General features: G+C 43.9%; 1 protein-coding gene across 4 annotated transcripts in view; it reads right to left on the bottom strand.

Moving 5' to 3' along the window:
- mark1 (MAP/microtubule affinity-regulating kinase 1) overlaps positions 1-23,426 on the bottom strand; it is an 85,790-nt gene that overhangs the window by 24,660 nt on the left and 37,704 nt on the right. For 2 of the 4 annotated variants that reach the window (XM_036524033.1, XM_036524049.1), the window contains exon 4: positions 10,188-10,211. The exons of the other annotated variants lie outside the window; for them this stretch is intronic. In XM_036524033.1, coding sequence (XP_036379926.1) covers positions 10,188-10,211 — 24 coding nt within the window. The remainder of the gene's footprint in view (positions 1-10,187; positions 10,212-23,426) is intronic. 4 annotated transcript variants of the gene reach the window in all.

Here is a 23,426-nt window from a genome sequence, read left to right as displayed (position 1 = left end):
TGAACCACACAGAGAGCTTCCCTCAAGTCCTCCTGCTTCTAGTCGCAGCTTCTGATTCAGTGTGCCCTTCTTGCACCTCCGTCACTGACCGGCATTTATGATCAACCGCAGCAGAGACACTTGGGAGCTCACTTTAATAACCAGACAACTGGACTCTAATGTGTGCGGCCCAGAACTGGACGTCCAAGCTAATGATGGCATGCGATTGGTTTAAGGGACCAATTTATAATTGACTGGATCATCCTGCTTCACAGAGGATTATATGGGAAATGGACCGTTTAAAAATTGAATGTCATTGTGTAAAACAAAAAAAACATGAAAATCAAACAAATTCCACTTTGTCCCATATGCAGTTTCTGGCATCATACCTGTGGCTATTTGAAGCAAATGCACATCTAAATCACAGGATTAGTGCATACAAATGCATAATTATGGCTTCTAGTAGGCTGAATTGGGAGGCGTGGTTTTTTGTGTAAATCATAAAGGATAAAACTGACAGACCGATGGAGCCCATTCCTGAGCATCTACTGTCACACACTTTTGAGCAATCCAGTGCACGGATTCAGCTTTAACCTTTTTGTTCATTTTCATAGTTCATTTTCATTTTGTTCGTAATTTCATAGTAGCACTATTTATGATATGCGTTCAAACATTGATTAGGATGACATTAATTTGACTATATCTGCCATTAAAGTTACCAATCTCCAAGTGATTTTTAAACATTTATTTTTACTTCCCATTAGTTTTCCTCCCAATAATTCAATGAGCCTAACGTACAAAACCTTTTTTTTTTTTTTTTGGTCAAAAAGTGAACATTCTGAAGTTCTAAAGCTAACACTGAGCAGCATAAAAAAGAAGCGCATAATGTAACAATTGAGAGGTGGGATTTTCAAGGTACATGGATATGTTGCAGTTCAGCTAGATATGAGATATGAGGTGAAACTGCAAGTTCACTCCTCTGGCTCATTCAACTCTTCATCTAGGCCTAACTCATTCAACTCTTCATCTAGGCCTAACGCACATAATCATCTGCTGTGAAATGGTCACACAGACACACACCTTAATGACTGGACATACTGCCTCTTTTATGGGTAACAAGGCACACAGCTATTTTAATAGGCCTTTGTTATTACAACGGTATCTGTGGGAGTGGACTCTTTAAAAATAATGCATTTGTACAGCCTGTCATGTTGTTGTGATGAACTAACCATATTTTGCATCATGAAAGTGAAGTGAAATTCAATATATGCAGACCGCACAATTATCTTTTTTCCTATATTCGTTTCCCTGTGGTTTTATGCTTAGGACAATGATTACAATTAGAAATACATTAATACTTGCTACTGAAAAAATACCACACCCTCACACCACAACAGTTCTATATATCGAACCCATGCCAGTAATAAATGACAAGAATGATCTCTGACCCCAACATGAGCATGCACAGTAGTTACTCTGCAAGATGTGGAAGCAATTTATTTTACTACGATTGCCAAAAGGTTTAGGTTTACCTGGGGAAATAATGGTATGAGTTGAGCCACACTGATCTCTAATGGAGGGGGGTGGGTGAGGGGGGGTTTGGTAAAATCATGGCTCACCCAGTATTACGATTACAGAGTTATCTGCACACACTATAATCCAATCTCTTTATCAACAACAATTTCCTTTCCTTATGTAAGCCCCACTTGCCCAAAAGCCAAACGGCATAACGCTAAGATTAGGTTGAAATCTGGCAACAACAAACACAGTCCTGATGAGTCTTCATGCACTTTTAATTTTGCAAAGTCACCTAAAATTACTTGGTGTTCAGACCAAGTGGAGTAAATCTGATTTAATTACTTTTCTGCACAATAAGCAGCTTTACACAAGTGCTGTACAGCCCGTCAACTGTCAGAAACAAGAAAACTTTCACATTTTCTACTAACTGGATGGTATTTGGTATATAAAAAAAGAGAGTATGACCGGCCCTGGTAAGTGACGTGCAAGAAATAACGTTACAGCCAATCAATTTTTTTGCTAGTCAGCTGGCTAAATTATGGATCAACAAATGAACTTGTTGACGTTCTCTATCGCATTCCAGTTAGCTCTACGAGACTCAACATTAGCTTACGTTATTATGACCATCGGCTACCTATAACATGTAAACACACCAACTCATACGGGTGAGTAATGTGACGTTCGCAAAATGGCAGCTAAAATAAATTCCAGTTGCACTGGCACCAGCGTTACTCAAAGATATGGCTATCGCTTCATAAATAAACTCTATTATCTTGTTATAGTTAACTGTATATCACTGCAACAAAGTGCATTATTCAGGCATTTTCAGTGTAACTGGGAAACTGGGCATGCTTGTCATCATAGAAATAGATCATAAGATTGTGGTGTTTTTTGCAACCTCAGCGTAGAGGATTGTGATGTTTATTGCAACTTCGGCAATATCTACTGCGTTACCTTCGAAACACAGCTCCACGGGCTCACTGCAGCTGCTCCAGTCTGCAAATGCGTTCCTCTGTGCCCGTCTGTGGCACAGTAGCCTTCAGTGTTGACAGACTATTACTCGTGACGTGTAACCAATCAGACAGTGCTGAAGGCGGGACATTGCTCGAGACCACAGAGACAGAGAGAGCCGGCTGCATCACAGCCAAAGTAGCACATTTTTAAATTAGTTAATTTTATCGGCAATCGGAAATCACGATGCTGATAATCGTAAAAATGCTGAATATCGGATCTGACAATCGGCCAGGCCGATAATCGGTTGAGCCCTAGTGCTAACCTGACTAGAAAGCCTAGAAAGTAAGGGAGGCAAAGTACACACACTACTATACATCACAGTCACTAAATCTCAGAATCCAAAACACTTTGCTATACTACTACACATAAAATAAAGAGCAAGTAATACTATTGATACAAGAAGCTGGTGTTAGGGAGTGGGGACTGAGGCAGAACCGAGATGCAGTCTGAAGAGGTGAGTCTTCACTCTGCACTGGAAGATGGCCAGTGATTCCGCTGTCCTGACCCCCATTGGAAGTTCATTCCTCCACTGAGGGACCAAGACGGACAGGCATTACGTCCGAGAAGAGCGACCCCTCTGGGATGGGACTCAGTTGCCCCATGGTTGCATGGAGGGTATATGGGTCTGGGTAACACATACGGTTTGAAGACAAACTGTAGGTATAAGAGGGCTGTCCCATTCAATGTCCTCTATGCCAACACCAAGGTTTTGAACTTGATGCAAGCGTAACAGGACACTGAGGTTAGGAGGGGTGTTGATTATGTTTACGGAGATTGTAGACAAGTCATGCAGCTCCATTCTGGATTAGTTGTAGGAGTCTGATGGCACAAGCAGGAAGATAAGCAAAGAGGGAGTTACAATAGGACCACACTTGCATAGGAGTGCTGAAGTGAGGCAACTGCCATCGATAGTGCTACGAATGCATTTTTCACACTGCAAATACCACAGTGCACCTCTGGGCACATACTGATTGGAAGATCTCTGCTGATGTCACTGAAGGCCTTCAGAAGCACCTCACAAGCCGTCACAGGGCACCACAGCAAACAGACAGGGGAACCCTGCTGACATACCCACCCCTAACCGCAGAGGGTTTCAGTGCTGTGGGCCACTGGCCATCGTCAGCTAATGACATGGCTGGGTTCAACCCCAGACAGGAGGGCTTTAGCTGGCTCTGCCCGTCTTCCACACTTCACTTTGTCCCAATATTACAAATGGAAAAAGGTCTTCATTTAGCACATAGCCTTGATCACCAAAATTAGTATTACTATTGCTCTCCCTTATTTTTGTTACCCTCCATCATTGCCTCCATCTTTATTTAAATTTGCCATTAATGTCAGTCATCACAACTCATCACCACGAGTCAACTCTGGAGGAGGAGGGAGAGGAGAAAGAGGCAAGGTTGAGAGAGAGAGAGAGAGAGAGAGAGAGAAAGAAGAGTTGGGGCTAAGAGAAAGTAGGAGGTCTACAGGTGAAATCCATGTGTATGCTTTTAAAATGTCTTCTCAAGGTGGCATAAAATTTCAAAAACACTACACAGTGACAAATGATTCCTTGAGGTTTGTTTATTCTTCCAAAAGTGTCCCCCTACTTTCAAATCAAACACATACCCCCGTTATGGTGTAGGCTTTCCTATGCACCCACAATTCCCTTCAAAACTGCCTTATGACTACTGACAGTTCTATTCAATATCCCATTTTCCTTAGTTTAGACTCATTAACATTTACTGTATATAAGACTATATAATTTTTTAAAACGTGACAAATGTAAATCACAATGTTTTAATACTCATTTTAAACTTCATCTACGTGCATATAAATGAAAAGCACTTGATGAGTTATACAAGAACTGAACTGACATGAAATTCACAAGTCAAAAAAACTGAGAATGATTCAGATCAGCCTAATGACGTGTGATGGCATCAGCGAGACCAGATCACCAATGGGGGGGGGGGTTAGGGGAGGTTCCGGTTGAATCTGTGACAGAAATCTTGTCTAATAATGTCTTGATTTGACATTGTAATGTAGAAATGGAGAAGACTGTTGCCGTTCCTGCCTCACACCGGACTTGTCGTTTTCTGCATTATGAAGCTGGGCCTGTCTGGTTCTGACGAGAGAGCTAACAAGCTGCAGGCGGTGCCCTCCTGGTCTCTGTGCGAGCTGATGTATTCTGCACACCAGTTGGCAGATGGCCTCTCTGCAGGTTACTCTCACACCTAGTCACTGCCTCAGACCAGGCCTGACACCCGTCGGAGAGCGCACGCTCTCTCTAATGAGCCAGCCACGCAGCCATACAAGACAGGCCAAAGTCCAGCATGTATGAAAAAGAAACCAGAATGAAATAAAGGTCTACGATATATGATTTTCTGGTAAGACTGATGCTTATGATAAGACATATGAAGTTCATGCAGTAACAGTGTCTAGTGCTTCTATATTATGAAAAACTCACGATGGGGCGTATGCCACATGTGCAAACGGCTTAATTTTTATCCTGGTTCTCCTGATGAAGCTGTACAGTATCAATAACAAGGGTAGAACAAAAAAGGAAATAAGATGGAACTGCGAGCAGCTGATTCTCAAGATGTTCATGTCCCCTTGCAGACAGGTACATGAGGGCACCAACATAAATAAAGCAGCCGGGCTGGCTGAGGAGTCTGCCATTTCATTGCCCTGGGAGACTACTGGCGGGAGGCAGTTCAGCACTTTCAGAGGAGGGGGGAATGATCAATGTTACCAGAATTACAGACTGGCAAAGCTGACACACGGCATGGGACTACTTATTCAGAAAGGTGTGAGGGTAATTTACACTGAGGTTTCCCAAAAGGTACTTTATGAGGAAGAAAATGGTAGTTGGAAGATGCTTCTGGATCTTTCTGGTCTCTTGTCATACTAACTTATTTTTTTTTATCACATTCCCATAACACTTATATCCCTTTCTGTGCTGAATCGGTGCCGCTCCTGTTTGATTCTCTCACTAAGCAGGCCCTCTTAAAGGACACTGAGGACGATTCTTTAAACAATAAATAGAACACTTTCAATGGAAGATCCCCGTCACCCCCCACCCACCCTGTGATCGGTATCGGCCGATTCGGATTCCAGTGATTGGTGCACCCTTAATGCAAGCCACACTTGTACACAGCCAACAAAGATGATCAGTGTAACCTCTTGGGAATGAGAAAGCGCATAACAACAGATTATACTAGATTAAACGTGACGATACCTGTCAAAATCATTCCAGTGCAAGGAACAGTCTGGGAACGAAAAACCTTAACCGCCACATACAAAGTGCAGTAGAAGATGCCGCAGCGGAACAGAATGATTTATGAGGATCATTAAGATTGTGAGATATCCTTGAGGAGCCTTGCAAAATACATCTTAAGAATCGGCTGCGCCTGATGAATCCCTGCCACCACGCAGGCCCGCCGAGGATGTCCACTCCCTAGCTCACCCTGACGTCTTAATTGTACAGAGCCTTGGTTTGACGGGGAGCTCCAACTGGCAGGTCGATTAGCTTATATTTTCGGTTTCTGGGGAGACGACGTTGCGGCTGCGCCGAGGACGTGCGTTTCTTTGCCCACTGAGAGGTACGGTAAGCGTCCAAAGAGCTTTTGGTCAGTTGGGCATAAAAAAAAAAAAAAAAAATCACACATCTGTTTACCTGTTCACCTGTTTATTTGTTCTGAGTGTGGGTGAAACAGGTGGATGTAGCTCGTTCAAACTGCAGAGGGTGTTCTGTTGAGTCCTAGCGTAAGCTGTTAGATAAAACCCGGTGCCTTCCACCAGCCACCCCTGAACCCGTGCTAGCATCTGCTCGCATGAAACTGAGGCGAGAATAAAGACAACAGATAAAGCCTGTATACCCCGGCAAATGCGACACGACTGCACCCACTGCACTCTCTTTTATGCCTAGGTGTACTAAAGGTCGCTCAAACCGAATCGACCGCAAACTGCCTGCAAGTACGCCCGTTTGGCTCTGTCACTTAATATGCTGGGCAATATCCGACCCCCGTTTACGTAACTCAGCCATTTTCAGACAAAACGGTTGCATTACGTAACTATTGTTTAAGGCGATACTTCACAGACCTGCAGTCTCCTTACTTTGATCCAAGCCTATCAAATAACACTGTCTGTGCAGTCCGAGCTGCGGCTTAGTCTTGCGATTCCCGGCGCAATGCTGTGCTGTCTTTCAGCTTGCAAGCGTTTGATGCACTAGGTTACAGCAGCCAAGGAGGCTTTCATTTATCGCATATAAGGCACACAGCAAATTTAATTCAGTTTATCTTTATTGTAAAGGCTTTTCAGATCTATTAAAATTTCAGTCTTTGTGGTTAATTGTAACGGCCACTTAATTAAATTATTAAGCAGCTTGTACATTTTTTAAATGTCAGCAGCATTTAATTCCTTTTAGTAAATGTGCATCTGGCCAATATCACTCTTGAATGTCTTAACCTATAAACCTTGTCATATGTCAAAATGTAAAGCTCTCTTAAACGTGTGTTTAATTTTTAATCAGCTTAATAATTACAGTATATGCTATGGTCTGTGCTTAAGTGAACATGTCATGTTACGTACACTACAGTGGAGTGTGACTTACATACAACCTGACAATGTATATGTGCGTGAATATATGGTAAACTGAGAAAAATGTATTTAATATGTATTTGAATATGTGAAAATATACTTAATATACATAATGAATTTCAAGGGCTCTTACATGTGATTTTTTTTTTTCCTGACACTGCAGAGTGAATTTTAAAATATACGTAATATTACAGCATATTCCACAAAATACTCATTTGCAAGCACACATGGCAGGCAGTAATTTCCATACAGAAACAGGGAACTAGCTGAGGCACAGTGCACTATGGGTTTGGTGACATTAATGCATCGATCCAGCAGGGTATATTATCAAATGTGCTAATATTCAAAATGAAATGTGCATTTAGCATAGCATTCATTCCTCTTCTTTTGTGGCACAAATGAATCAAAGGATCTTTTTCGCATTGCTTTCATCACACCACATACATCAAGTCCCAGCTCCACTCCAGGAATGAAACCTCAATGCCTCCTTATGGATTGCTCTCAATTATTTGCTACGCCATCGCAGAGAGGGTAACATATTAAAGCGTGAGGATCACAGAGAGGGGACCCCATTAAAGTGTGGCGTTAAATTATCTCTGGGTCATCGCGGGAGGCGTCTTTAAGCCTTAAAACATAAGCAACGTCATCCACTGCAACGCCGGATGTGATAGCACTGTACCCTCAATGTCTTTTAGACGAAAAATACGAAATCCTTCAAAGCGAATAATGTGACCTGTGCTGACTGACTGTTAATGGAAGGCTCCTTCATATATCACAAGGGTAAATGATGCACTTATTTTGCCTGGTTGACTATTTGTTCTCTATTTGTAAGGTTGAGAAGGATGATCCAAAAGCCCTAATGCTCAACATGATGAGGCAGATCTGGGGTGTCTGGAGAGTGCAGACTCTCCTCCTCTCCCTCCAGTCTGTCCTGCTCGGGGTGCAGGAAACCCCAGCAGGAGGGCGTGATGCAGGGTGTCGCGCTGCATCCCTGTGCTGATGGAACACCAGCGCTATTCTTAGGAGAAATGAACTGACACTCTCCTGCTGCACTGCCGTCTCAGATCCCTGCTATAAATAACAGCCCCCCCCGGCCCCCCCCCCCACCACCCACGCCTGTGAACGGGGCGGCCCGTGGCGGGGACACGCGTCATTGTCTGACAGCTGGGAGATCTTGCTGGCGTGTCAGCGCTGATTGGTTGTGAGGCAGGAGTGTGTGTGTGTGTGTGTGTGTGTGTGCGTGTGCGTGCGTGCGTGTGCACGGTCACACTGGCTGTTGCTGGTCACCTGATCACTATGGCAAACACATACAAGAAAAACAGACTCACACACAACAACAACAACACCACACACACACACACACACACACACACACACACACACACACACACACTTTAGCACTTTCCACTGGAGCCTCTTCACAAAGGCAAAACTGTCCCAGAGATGGTAAAACATGTCAGCGTAAGCTATGATGTCACATGCTGGTTCACAGCACTCGCTCACAGTAAGGTCTTCAACAGAGGACGTTTCCACAAGACTCCCTTTATGGTAGCGGCGGCCCCGAAACACACAGGCAGGCGGACTTTCTCAATGAGCTCGGCCGTGTACAGTAAGCAGCTGGTCCCCTCCTCTCTTCTGAACTGGGCTCCCGGCGGCCTCTGGCTAGTCTGATGCCCGGCTGGCTGACATGAAGTGACAGGCACAAGAGAGGCAGAACTGCTGCCATTAGAACTGCTGTCGCCTGTGAGGCATTCTGTCATTCATAGAATTAAAGCTCGGAAAGCCCAGGCAGGTCACACTTTAGGAGCTGCCAGATCTGCCCGTCCGGCTCCAGTCTGGGGTCCTGCAAAGAGGCTCAGTGCGCTTCCTCTCTTGTTGTAGCCGCTGTCATTAGCCAAAGGCGCTGATACAGATATCAAGCTGAAACTGGGGGGGGGGGGGGGGGGGGATAACACCAAAACCCCACAAAATAGAATAGAATAACACCAAAACCCCACAAAAAAATTCCACGAAAAGAATAATAATAAAAATCCACAAATGGAACCATTAAGTCAGGCTTTTTTTTTTAATATGAGTTGTAAAAAAACACGATCGGCTTTATTGAGGGCCCTTGCCGCCCTCAATAACTGACAAGGTAATTCCAAGCATGTGCTGTAGGAGGTGCTGTATGAAACGAATTCTGTGATTGCTGCCATGAAGGGTGTAGCACCTCACTGTGTCACCTCTGTGGCGTCTGTCCAGAGGACAGGGATCCTGTCCAATCCACTTTCCCCCTCAGTGACCGGCAGCTAACAATTTCTCACTATCAATGTGGAGTTTGGCGAGGGAGAGTATGGATTTCCAGAGATATCCCTGTGCTATAGAAGGAGTCTCTAGCAAATTTAGGGATATGCTGCACTGATTAAAAAAATGCAGGTTGAATGCTTTGTCTTGGTGGATGGTATGTGTCAGGTCTCCCCATGTTGTGACCCAAACTCTCTGTGGTTCTGAGGCCAGTGTAGCCCAAATGTATGACACTACAGGGATATAAGGGGTGAGAAGCCTTAACTTACCTCATAACTGTACACCTATCCACGCAAACACAACAGATTTCAAAAGACTCATCTCTTTGCCACCAGTGGGAGAGCTCCTCCCATGGCTCTGAACGCTGTTAAAGATATGTTCCTTTTGCAGTATTTAAATAACCGTGTAATAACTGCAATTACATGGCAGTGAATTTGAAATAATGGTTTCCAGTCAAATGTCATTTCATAAGGGGTCCTTCTACACTGCAATGGAGTGTAATTATGAGCCCATGATTATTTATGGAAACAAAAATTAATACAAAGAGTGAAATCATCTCCTTGCCTGGTATTTTACATATATATCCACAAACCATAACATAAAGAACCTCTGCTATTTGTATCTAACATAATACATGAATGGAAGAGAACAGCCAAATGCCCATGCTTAGAATTGCCCAGTGGTCCTCCGTCACACACACACAATATATAGACATCCAAAAATGAACAGAATGTCTAGACACACACCATCTCTTTCAGATGAGGTAAAGAAAAGATGATATTTACTACTTTAAAAAAGGGTGAAAGGTCACCTACCTGCTTAGAATGCAAGATGTGAAACTAAAGGAACAGAGAGAGTAGAGAGAGAGGAAAAAAGTAACACTAAATACAGGCAAACACTCCTGCAACAGCATCCACCACAATATGAAACAAGGCAAAAGGGCAGAGCAGTTTCTTACATTACAGAGCCATCTCTGAATCTCCTAGTGAACCAGACTGACAGTCCTTTGGATTTTGAAAATTAACGGACCTACACCGTGTTTTGCATTTCAAAACGATTGCATTTCAAGAAAATCTAACCATATCTGTTTTTTTTCTTTTTCTTTCTTTTTAATATAATGTGGGTCACGGCATTGCGCTTTCAAAAATGGGATAGGGGTGCAGCTTGAAAAGACTGATTAAAAATGGAAGGGCAGCAGAGCATCAAATGTGCCATAAAAGGTCAGCGCGGAGGGCGCTCTCACAGGGCCGGAGCACTCCGCGCGGCCTGAATCAGAGCCGCTCGGCTCCGGATCTGCAGGGGCCATCAGCCTCTCCGGCGTGCTCCTTTCCTTTCCTTCTCGTTTTTTTAGATCCAGCGGCACGAGACCCGGGGAGGTCAGCTGAACTGGTTCAACCAAGGCAGCGCTTGGCTGAACTGAGTCGGGTGATTAAGGGCCCGGCTGGAACGGGACCCCGCAGACACTGGCGGCTGCGACGTGCGTAATAGTGCAATCTCCCGCCTGATCTTCCAATGAGGTACTGCTGTTAAACGCTCATTTGTATAGCATGAGGGCGAGTTATCACAGCTAACCCTTTGGGTTTCCCAAGGTCTAATTAAGACAAGATGGGTCTGGTTAAGAGTCTGATCAATGAGGGGGAATTGTATTCATGAAACATTTGATGGCACACATGCTGCAGATTACTGATTATATAGCAGCGGTAACAGTAAAACAAAAATGCATGCCGCTACAGTCAGGGCCAAACTGTACAAATTAAATTGTTACATTACGATGGGGGATACTTTGTTTTTATTTTCTTTTGCTCATTTATGATATATATATATATATATATATATATGACATTTCCCTCTAAAAAAAAAAAGCAAGTCCTTTCCAACATAAACACAGTCCCTCACAGTACAGGCTGTGCGTAAGAAACACAAGCCCGCTAACTTTAAGGCATGTCTGGGTGACGCAAATATTTCATCATGTCGTTTTCACATCAACATTTAAGTACGACTTAATTCCGCAAAATTGTTAATTCAGTCCCAACAGATTCCCATCTGAGAGCTGTTTGTTTTGAGAACTCATTGTCAGAGAACATTATGTCCTGCCGTGTTAAATTCAGCATGTGTGTGTGCCTTTCTCCAATACAGATTTACAGTCGAGTATGTGGTGAAAAAACACAGGGAACCTTACATTTCTGTGAAGTGTGTGCTGGCGGGCCTGATGCCAGTAATAATGGCGCTTGATTTCACACAACAGCGCTCTTTGTGCTCACGCTGAAGCATCAGAAGTGATGATTCATCTCCTCCCCCATCCTGCCGGTGCCAGATCACACCGGCCTACTCCACACTGTTACGGGTACGCCACGTGACGTCAGGTAAAGGGTGCACGGAAGTAGGGGGTTATGGGTCACGTGACGTCAGGGTCACGGGTGCACAAAGGTGTGCACCTCAGGTAATTTAAACGTCTATGGCGGCAAGCACAGTCGTCGGGGAATTTGAGTGAGTAGCAGCGTGGTATATTGTGCGAACTGAGTTGTTTTCTCACTAAGTGTACAAGTGCAGCTTTATGTGTAAAGTTCGTGGGACGGTGGTGCATTTTTTGTCGAGTTTATTTTCTAGTTTTGTTTTGTTGTTTGGGTAGGATAGTGGAGCCGGTCCAACGGTCTATTGCAGACTGGCCGGTCCCCTCCGTTTTATCTCGTTCTTTTGCGCACCGATCTCCAGATCTCCACTTTTCTTTACTCCACATTACCTTCTTCCCCCTCTCAAACCACTCTTTCTAAAACTCCTGTGCACTGCTATCTCTCCAACTATCTTTTCTCTGATCTGTATAAATACTGTTCAGCCAGTTAAAACTGCGAATTCCCCTCGTACCGCAACCACGGGTACTGCGTTAGCCATTGTGGTTGAAAGTAGTACTTTTTCTCCTTCACTGGCTCAGTCGGTCTCTCCCTGCCTACATCTGCACTCTCATTATCAGTTGTGTCTGAATCGGGACCTCTCGTTGGCTCTCCCTCTCCACCAGCCTCCTCCTCACGCGTACAGTCACACCGGTGTGATTAGCCGTTTAGCGCGTATGCTAAAACCGGTGCGATTAGGACACGAGATTGGAAAAATTCTAGCCAATTCTAGTTTTGAGGAAACAGCGATTTAACATTAAAAAATATAGCATGAAAACTATGAGAAGCTTAATAACGCTAATGAAAAAATAACGAATCATGTAACGTAACACGCGCGCTACATAGCATAAAATAAGTTACGTGCGAAAGAAGTAGCAAATATCGCGATATCATTTTCTGACTTACAAAATGGATCGTAATATCTTTGGATCGCGATATACTGAATATCGATTTATTGTCCCATCTCTACTCAACAGCCTTCCCTTCACATTAAACACATGGCTGAACTGGTCTGTGACTCCAGTCTGGGATTACAATTACGATGCGTGAATTTAATCCTGATATTAACTTTTCCAGAGCTGAATTTGAGGACTACATGCATATGGTCATGACAAAATGTCTTTAAGACCAGGTGAAAAATCAAAGAATTACAGACAATTCAAACACACCAGAATGATGTGCAGAAACATTCTGGAATGAATATACACTTTCTTTAGACAGTTACCATTTCTATAGGTTTGTAACACAAGGACTTTGGTTTGTGCTCTGAGCATGAGGAGGAAGATCAATGGACACCTGACCTGGTCCTAAATCCCAGGTGGGCTTGAGAACTTGTAACGAAAGTGGATGGTATTTCACCTAAACTGTTCCAATAAAAAAGCCAGCTGTAATGGTTCCAGTAATAAGCAAAACATGAATACTGTAACCTACCGCTGTAGGTTAAACTGCCTAATAAACAGATGAGAAAGTGCTTTTTACCACTACAAAATACCCCATTGTGTCAAATGCGAGAGATTGAATTCCATCATGGCAGACTGGAATTCTCATCAAACCGTGGTTCAAGCTCACACCTTAAAGAAATTCATTGCTGGGGGAGACATTTCATTATATATGTGAGCCATACTCCCACAGATATTGTTCCAAATCCTTGCCAGGCTCACTGGATGCTCACACAGCGTTCACGCATGGTGAGGAGGCTCTTAGTGAACGCGGAACATCACGCTTTCCTCTTCCAATCTCTGCCACTTCTTTCTTAGCGAGTCTAGCTGCATGTGAGACGAAGGAATGAAGTCTGAGACCAGGACAGAATTTTTCCTGGGGAAAAAAAAAAAAAAAAAAAAGTCTTTTTGGCTCGGCACTCTGGAGTCACGCACCGAGCAGGGAACGGGAGGGAGCTGGCATCTATTTTTAGCAAGATATTTCTAAAATCGACCACAACAGCATTCCTGGCTGACACTGACAAGTGTTGCACTTCCTGTGGTAGATTCTCAGGTGGTGTTCTGGAGACGCGACCTATCCTTCTGTCAGACCCCCGGCTCCCCACCGCCCCCCCCTTCCATCCAGGCTCCGCCTCCCGTCCAAGACCTCGACGTCATTCATCCTGAGAGCCAGCCCCGAGCTCCAACAGCAGCAACAACAACAAGGGCAGCGGCAACGCATGAGGTAAAGCGTCAGCCTCGGGGCTGCAAGCTCTCTGTTAACGTACGTTTTGTTGGATTCGGGGGCCTGGGGTTTAATTGCTTCAATATGTGGCCACATTCGACATGCAACGCTGCCCTGCAAGGGCTCACTGCCCCTACTGTCCCAGTCTCAAAACAGCCATTCATAAATTAACACTGTCATTACAAACAACCATAAGAACTGTATGACGACTGAGTGAAAGACACATTTTACAAAATGGTGGACTACTGTGCCACTATATACAATGATAATATTATTTGACCACTCCTTCCTTGTTCAGAATTCATCAAAGTTTAATTCAGTGATATATTTACAGACAGCAAATTATTCATTAATCGGCACAATGTAAGCGCGAGCAGGCACAGTGGTAAGCTCAATGGATTTGCTTTGCTGCCTCATCAGTGTATCAACATGGAGAGATCAGAGGCATTGTATTGATCGTGAGAGAAACTAGGGAAATCTAACTGTATTGTGAGCTGGAATGGCTGTGAAACACACACACCAAAGACAAGCAACTTTAGGTTAAGTGATGACTGAACAGGTTGCGCGGTCATCTCAAAGGCTCCGATTGGTCAGCATCCCACTACTCACAAACCCTCTTCAATTACTCCATTCTGTAATATGCGAGATGGACACAGCAGCCAATCTCAGAATTACCTGGCACGTGGCTACAAAATATCACAGAAAAAAAACGGACACCAGTCACTGGGTTGACTGTACAGCTAAGACTGATAGCATCCGCATTCATATGATGTGCTGACTGACAGACAAATCAACAATATTCAAATGTACTTTAAAGCCAACATCTGGCAAATAATCAACGTCATTCAAGCGAACAGCTCTTCCAAATATGCAACAGATCTGTGCCACCGGAAGCCGAGAAACCAATGCCAGTCTTACCTGGGGCAAATCCAGGGTGACAAAATAATAATCAACATTATTATGTTTTATTATTATGTTCACTGTTTAAAAAACACTGTTGTCAAGGACAATGCTTACAGTTTCAAACAACTACTTTCCACCAATCAGTCTAGAACATAGCATCAGAGAAGCTGAACTCCATAAAAAAAAATTAAATGCCTGAACCCTCTCTCTCCAACGTTTTGTTTCCTGTAATGGAGAATCCTGATGGCATCATTAAAACTTCTTAAAAAAAATCACAAAGCATGAGACAGTACGCAGTTTAAATTCCAGGACAGGGAAAGAAAGTATTCTTTTCCCTGTTGGGAGAGCAATACGTCTCTCCCCCAAAGCTTTTGGTATAAGATACATAATACATTCTGTCTGCAGCGACCATAGTTACAGTGTTTGTTGTGACAAATGACAGCTCCATAGAAGTATTTGTCCAAAACGAATGTTGGAAAAGAGCTCCCGACTTCTCTCTTTGGCTGGTACAGGCATTCTCATATTGGTTCTGCTCATTTAAGAATGAGGAGAATATGGTCATAGAGAAACTTTCAATTAATCTTCCAGTCAGGCTCTGTGCAAATGCTTTTACCAGGGACACAAATAAATCTCATTCTTGCGCAAGTGTTTCCGCTTTCAAAAAGGAACAGCTCTGGGACAGCTCTTGGTTTGTTCTGCTGTTTGCTCAGAGTCTGTTATCGAAGTGGGCGTTCCAAGATATCCCATTATTGTCTTTAGAATTCACATCTCTGTCAGCGTAAACCCTGCTCACCGAAGCCCCCCCCCCGACCTTTAAGCCTGTTATCCCTTTTTTTCCTCAACGGTGTCCCTATGACATCAGCCAATATGAAGCAATGAGGCGTGACAACCCATGAACTAGATATTGTTTTTTGGATTGCCTCTGGCGTATCAGAGTGTCAGATGGACAAAGGCTTCAACTGACTATGGGTAAATCGATAGCATGTTATGGAATATGCTGCTGTTCTGTGACTGACTTCAACTGGGTAGCAGCATCAACCATCACTGCTAATACAGAATAAAGTTAAAGCAACAGGAGAGAGAGCAGCAGCATGTGGTTAGTGGTTATATAGCAGGGCTCGTAACCCTGAGTTTGCGCGCTTGATTCCTACCTTGGGTACTGCAGTTGTACCCTTGGGCAAGGTACTTAACCTGAATTTCCTCACAAAATACCTAGCTGTGTAAATGGATAACATGTAAACATATGAGCTATGCAAGTCACTCTGGATAACAGCATTTGCAAAGCAAAATATCATGCCACGTCGACAGTGCTGTAACTTGCACTGATCGTCACAGTAATGCTCTAGAGCACTGAATGGCAGCTCACTCACCAAGATTCATCTCTGAGGCCTACAGAAGCCTGTCGCATGCGCATCGAGTACAGGCTCAAGAAACTGCGTTGCTCCATACGTGACATTACCTCACTGAAGCTCTACCCAATGTAATACTATCTCCCATAAGTGCTCACGTTAGATAAAGATTCCTCATCATTTTATGTTTGTCTTTCCCTCTCAGCAAAATGGAAGGACTAAGGGATTGTGGTTTCACACGGTTTCACCAACTGCCACTGAACATGACAGACCTTTATTACGTGTACCCTTTGCTGTGAAACAGATAGTAGACAGCTATCAATCCAGCCGGGTGACGATACCGAGTTCGTGAAATGTGATCCAGACTCTGATGCAATTAACTGAATCAAGACTCGAAACCCCGAGGCTGAAACAGAGCAGCACCGATTTTAAACCACATTTGTAATGATAGAAGATATCACAAAAATGCCACTGATACTGATGCAATGTCATACAAAGGCTCCTACCTTAAGACATCTGTAACTAACTGTTGAAAAGGAAGAATTGTAATGAGAGCTTCCATAATGGATGAAAGCAGTTTCTTCTGAGCAATCAGAGCTGCTGTACAGAAAGCTTTGATAACATTTGACTTAATCAGGTGGTGTCTTTGTGTAGACATGCCACAGATGACAGATAAAATTCTTACCGATAAAAAAAAAAAAAATCGTGTGACCTCATAACTGTAATTTCGAGTGGGGAAAAACTTCCACTTTTTACTTTCAACCCCCACAGCAATCCTTTTCCTAGCAACAGGCAGACAAAGCAACCAAGCTGATATTCCAACAATTAATATCCAAACCTAGACACAGGGAGGGTGAAGGAAGGAAGGAATCTAAAAGCATTTTTTAGGGGAGTGATTGTAAGCACAGCCTACGCTGGAAAAATTCAGGCTGTGCGTGAATCTTCAAGAACACCACAACTTCAACACTATAGCAGCTACAAAGCGGCACTGTGCCATTAGCAGTATATGTGTCCTGGTCTCTGTGGACCAAGAACTACTGTTGGATGGCTGTTGGTGCCTGCTTTTTTATGGATCACGATAGGACAGCGACTGCAGGAAATGACTGCTGCTTTTAGGAATGGCCTGGTCAATGTGCTGCAGACTAAATCTTATTCGAAGAACTTAAATCAAAATCTGGATCCTGTCCACAGTGGCTTCAGTACAAGAGGGGGGAAAAAACGTGGAACTAAGCTGAACTTCTGGCTTGGGTTTAAATGTAGGAATGCGGGATGAATTTTGAAATACTGAGACGGGGGCACACAATACAAGATTGGTATTGATTCAGTGGACTGCAGATAGCTTTATTCATGTCTTCTCATCACATCAATGTCAGGGCATGCTGACAGTTTTATCCAAGTGAATGGGCACATAAATAAATGAACAGCAATTATCAGTGGAGCATTCAATAGCACTGCCACTGAGCCAATCGCATTTACGTTTTATGATCAACTCCACCGAAGGCGAGGCACACTTCCCTCTTGACCACCCCCTTTGTGACCGGTGACCACTTTCTCACATGCGCTGGCTCCTGCAATCTGTCCAAAACCTTCGGGGGCTCCTTGACCACGTTTTCCCAAATACACTCTAATGAGGAACAAGGTTTTTCTCGTGCTAACCGTTGCCAATACAACTGAGACAGCTGAACGGGATTAGCTTTAATTACCGTTCCGGAGTGGCGGAGGAGTCATGTTGATCTGTGAGTGCAAGACTTCCACTGCTGGAACCCGACTAATGCAATTACAGGCACAAGCAAGTCAGTCTGAGGGGGAGACACAGCTAAGCATTATAAACTACAGTATTTACCATTACAAACATATGTGACACATTCTTTTAATAATTGTGGAGGCACAGACATTGACCGTAGCTAGCCAGCTACTTTGCATTTTTGGCAAAAAGAGCGGTATATACAAGGAATTCGAGGGTAAGGTCTCACAGGGTTGCCACATGTAGTACTGACTGAATTCATCCATCTTGGTTTCAGGTCCATCTGCGCTGACTATACAGCAGAAGACGGAAGCTGACTGCCTGTTTATTAGACTGCTAAGCTTCTTTTTGTTCTGTACTGATCGGCCATCTTGCCCTCCTCCTTCGCCTAGCTCTTCTGCATACTGAATGTCATAGATATACATTTTAGTCAGTTAAAAATGGCAGGTCATAAAAAGAAATGGTGCCTTGAACACAGGACCAGATCCTGTGAAATGCCATTCCCAAAAAAAAGCATTTGAGATAATGAACGTGCCCCCGTTTTCAAGAACAGATTTCAAACAAGTCAAATACAACTGATTTCTAATAGTCATAACATACTGCTTAGTACATTGATTCTACTCCCTGCAAATTTGTAATTAACTTGTGTGCATGCTAAATAAATGCACCATAAAATGACTATCAGCGTGAGTGCAAGCTCCCCTAAATAACTGCTCTGCTTAAACCGCCCAGAGACCATCAGGAACAACACTGAGCTGGTAAATGGGTTTAGCAGTATTGATTACCAAAGAGATTACAGCAGTCACAGGGCCTGCTGCCTTGCTATGAGTTAAAGCCATTCAACTTCTCTTTAATGAGCAAATTGGTTCTATTATTAATAATGTGTTCTGTCTGGTTCTGTTATATGCTCATTAATCAATACATACCAATTACACTGGGCAATTTCATCATAACAACAGAGTCCACCAACAAATATGAGAAATATCACTCAAGACTCATCTGTGATGAAATTTTGAAAATACTGAACGGAATGTGTGTATATTACACATGGTTTTTTAAATCGGTAATTCATTATTTTATTTGTTAAGACTTAACTGTAACATGATAACCAGCCACAACACAGAAGAGCAGACTCTGGCACTGACTGAAATAGTTAAAATTCACGTTTGAGGGGTTGGCTGCCATGGTAACCCCCACAAGCTCCTGCATTATCACTGGCCAGAAAGGCGCGCTCATATGGGTAACGCTTAGTCGCCAAGGAAGCCTTCCCACAATGCTCCAGGAAATCAGAGTGACCCAGGGCCATCTCATGTCATCCATTCTACAAGAACCACACTCAGTGACGTTTCATCCGTGAAACTGCCATTTAAAAAAAAATTACTTGTTCAGATGAGATTCTAATGTTATGTATCAAGATAGATTCATTGATCCCTGATAGAACAATAAGACACACAGTTGGTGTATAATATGAAAAAGTGACCCTTTTTATACAGTGTGCAGGTCTTAGACAGAGGCCAGGATGTAAGTTCCTAACAATGTGGACTGTCTACTTCCTTATATCCTCAACTTCCAGAGTATACTTCCTTATAGTATGCAAGTGCTGTTACACTAAACAGATGTAAATATACTATAAAGCCATGTGATTTGGGAAATGACCTGCATCCCCTCTGCTCTTTTGCACTGGGCATTCAAGCATGATGCTGTCGCTCCACAATAACTTGGAAAATGTGCTTACTCTCTCCAAAGACAGTCATGTTGAGCTATGATCTGGGTAGCTGCATTTGGTTTAATATATTGCTACACAAATGAAAGCTGGCAAATATTAATCTGTCATAAAGCTCTTTTTCATAATGTGTCTACTTCAAAGTTCTAGCTTCCCTGGGCTCTTCGAACCTCCTTTAATATGTATTTATACGTAAGTGCAGTACTTTCAAAGAGACAATGGTTCTGGTGTAATATACATCGTTTAAAAATGTTTAACAATGAGTCTGCACTTCAATATTTGAATGTGGGGGGACAGGTCTAGTAAAAAAAAAAAAAAAAAAAAAAAAAGAATTTGATTGCGCAGTTGGGCTATCACCAGTTTAAATATTTCCAAAATGACATAATCAAGTACATTTCACAAATGAGTCACTTCAGAATGTGTACTGGCTCCAGTGTTTGTGTTTTTCTACAAAGAGTATCCGCGGTGGGCTCGCCGCTCATAGTTCAGACTATGCTGAAATGAATCTTCCCTTGAATAAGCAGAATAACTGGGGAAAGACTGACTGGCGCTGTCTATCCAGTCTCTTCACAGATAATGCTAGCGTGCGGCTGGTATAGCCTTTCGGTATGAACAGCCGCTGTAGCCAAAAGTGCTGCATTTGTCTCACAGCGGTCTTCACCCGGTGGCAACTCTCTGAACACGTCTGCTGCCGAATTAGTCACAAGCCTGGGAATGGCGGTTATGAAAGATGACGGTGCTGCAGTTTGCAGTGCGGAGCAGGAGGACGTTTATTTCTAAAGAGAAACGTTGTCATGTTATGTCAGCTGCTGCAACCCAGCCAGCTCTTGCAGGCAATCGACACGGCAATAATGTGCTAAAACGGAGGGGCACATCAGAAATGACACCAATGTTTCGTAACTTCCATGATTCCTCTCATCTGTGTCTGTAGCCACTCACGCAACAATAGGAATATGCTGGTATAACGCTTTGGAGCATTTTCTATTTCCCAGTGGAAGTGTGGTGTAGTGGTTTGGAGTGCTCAACCCAGAAGACGGCTGGTTTGATTCCCAGATGGACCAGTGCTGTACTCTTGGGCAAGATATTTAATCCAAGTTGCCTCAACAAATATCCAGCTGTATAAATGGATAACAGTAAAAATGGCAAGCTAAGTAGCCCTAGATAAGATCATCTGCTAATCGGCAAATGTAAATATATCTAATCTAATAGCAGATGGCGCAAGTGAGCCCCCGCCCCCCCCTCTCTCTTTGTTTGGGCCCAAAGTCTTACTCAGTGTGTTGTGTTACTCGGGTGCCTTACTGAACAGTTTCCATAAGGTTCTCCCCCACAGCATCTCTGCCTCGTGAGGAAAAACGAAAGGACGCAGGGACAAAGAGGGAATTTAAGGCAGTGAGAGGCCGTTTATCATCTGTGCTGACCCTGTCACCTTTTGACACTGATGTAGGAAATGAACAGCTCCGATGTTGTCTGGCTACAGTGGGAAAACAGTCGTGTAGAAAGTACCGAATATGCACATAACGTTATGCCATGTCCTATTCCTGTCACAGTGCAGGGCAGTTTGGCACAATGCCATGTGAAAGGTGCCACTCGAGCACAGGGCTGGCTTACTGGTAGAGTCTCCTGAAAACAGTGTCCACAGGATGAATATGGGGCATCGGCACTTGCTATAAGGTGGCTTTCTAGACATGAAAGGGGCTTCACAGCACCCCACAGTTCTCAATCTATCTCGCTTTCTCACGTTCAGCGCTGCCTCAATTATCATGTTCCCATGCGGGCTTGCTCTGACCGAATCGTGGAAGTTTTCATTACCTTTTCACCTCATGTTGGAGAGAAAATGTTCAACACATTAGTAAGCCATCTACAGTATTAAAGTGAGGTCTAAAACAGAGATCTTGCCTGCGCTGCAATATAGCATTTCACCCTGACAGTAATTTCTCAAAACAAAGTTAAAAACCAAATTGTTGCCTTTAATCTTTCATGATTACTCTGAGAGTGCGAGGACGGGAATTGTTTTTCGAAGCGGGGCTTGCAGAATTGCCCCGAGACCTCACAATGAAATGATGTGGCTGTTAGAGGAAAACTGCCAGGGATTTTCCCTCGCGGAGGGTTGAGCAATTTGGAGAGGAGGTAATGGGGTTGGGGGGAGGGTCGCGGGATCGGATGCTCTGGCTCGTTGGGCTGATGGAGAGTTATGTCATCAATCACCTTGTCAGAGAGGGTAAAGGAGGGGAGCGACACCAGAGCTCAGCTCACCTACGAACGCAGGGCTGTCTGCGGCACCGCTGAGGTTTAGGACGGCCTGGAATTCACCAAGGTGAGGGGCAACCAACACTCCTTAACCACTACGTTGCACACAGAATTGGGGGGCCTTGAATGATGCAAACAGAGGTGTGGCTGGTGTGACAGCGGCTCTTCTTTACCGAAAGCTAAAGACAGGGAAGGTTCTGAGGGAGTAAAAGCATCCATACTGCTGTGCACAGAGCTGGCAGCACTGTGGTCTAACGGGCTTTCCGCGACCCCCCCGCAGCAGGGATGGGGCAGTGTGGGGGAGCAGGTCATGGTGAGCTGCAGCAGCCAGTCTCCTAGGGGGTGGCCTCTTGGCAGGACAGCGACACACGGGCAAGGTCCCCCCCCCCCCCCCCCCCCCCCCACCACAGAGAGGCCTTTACATTTACATTTATTCATTTATTCATTTAGCAGACGCTTTTATCCAAAGCGACTTACATAGGTTACAGTTCTTTACAATGTTATCCATTTATACAGCTGGATGTTTACGGAGGCAATTGTGGGTTAAGTACCTTGCCCAAGGGTACAGCAGCAGTGTCCCATTGGGGATCGAACCGGCAACCTTTCGTTTACGAGTCCTGCTCCTTAACCACTATGCTACACTGCCGCCCTAGCCTTTGCCTGCATGCAGCACACTGTCCCGCTCCATCACTCCTCCTGCTGAGAAACCTATGATAACAGCCACGGGAGAGGGGAACTGTGCTCTGGACAGGCAGCAGCTGGCAGGAGTATCTGACCTGTTAACCCTGCGATCATATCCCAGGCAGCTCACAGCCGCGGTACGCTTGAGCAAAGGGCTTTGCCTAGACTGCCTCTTTAAAAACCTACCAGCCCATAACAACAAAATGGGTTCCTGTGAATATCAAAAGCATTAGCCAAATAAATCCCACAACTGTATTTTAAGTCAGTCAGACTGATGGGTTTCCCCATTACAAATAGGCACGAAAACTGTGGGTGAAATTACTGATGTTGGGTTTAAATTTAGTATTATAACTACAACTTGCCGCAATGCTAATCCCATTAGGATGTTATGGGAGCTGCATCCGTGAAGTACACCAGGGAGTTGGCATCGGGAAATGAACATTTTTTTTTTAAGCCTTTATCCGCATTTCCACCCTGTTCTCTCAGTGGAGACTCCAGGCCCTCATTGCCACCAGCTCCAATATTTTGGCTGCCTGATCCGTGGCTTTTTTTTTTTTTTTTCCTCGAGAGATGAGGTCAGGATTGATTGGGCTGGTTCCCTTATCTCAGTCCTCCTTTTTACAGGTAATACAAGTTGGAACTCATCACAACTGGACAAGTTTTAAAACTACCGTTTAAATTCAAGGCTGTATAAAAAGGGTCACAGCAAAATTCTTGGTAATGTTATAGTAATGCTTTGCATGGTGAACTCCCCGATTTTCCATGACTGGAATTCACTTTTTTAAATTCCACGGCATTCCGGAATCCATCCTGGGAACATTGTAAACGACAGCGACAAAAGCAAAAGGTCACTTTTT

This window comes from Megalops cyprinoides, chromosome 1 (genome assembly GCF_013368585.1).
Source record: "Megalops cyprinoides isolate fMegCyp1 chromosome 1, fMegCyp1.pri, whole genome shotgun sequence".
Classification (NCBI taxonomy): Eukaryota; Metazoa; Chordata; class Actinopteri; order Elopiformes; family Megalopidae; genus Megalops; species Megalops cyprinoides.
Note: the sequence above shows the minus strand (reverse complement) of the source record. Positions and strands in the feature narration are given on the sequence as shown.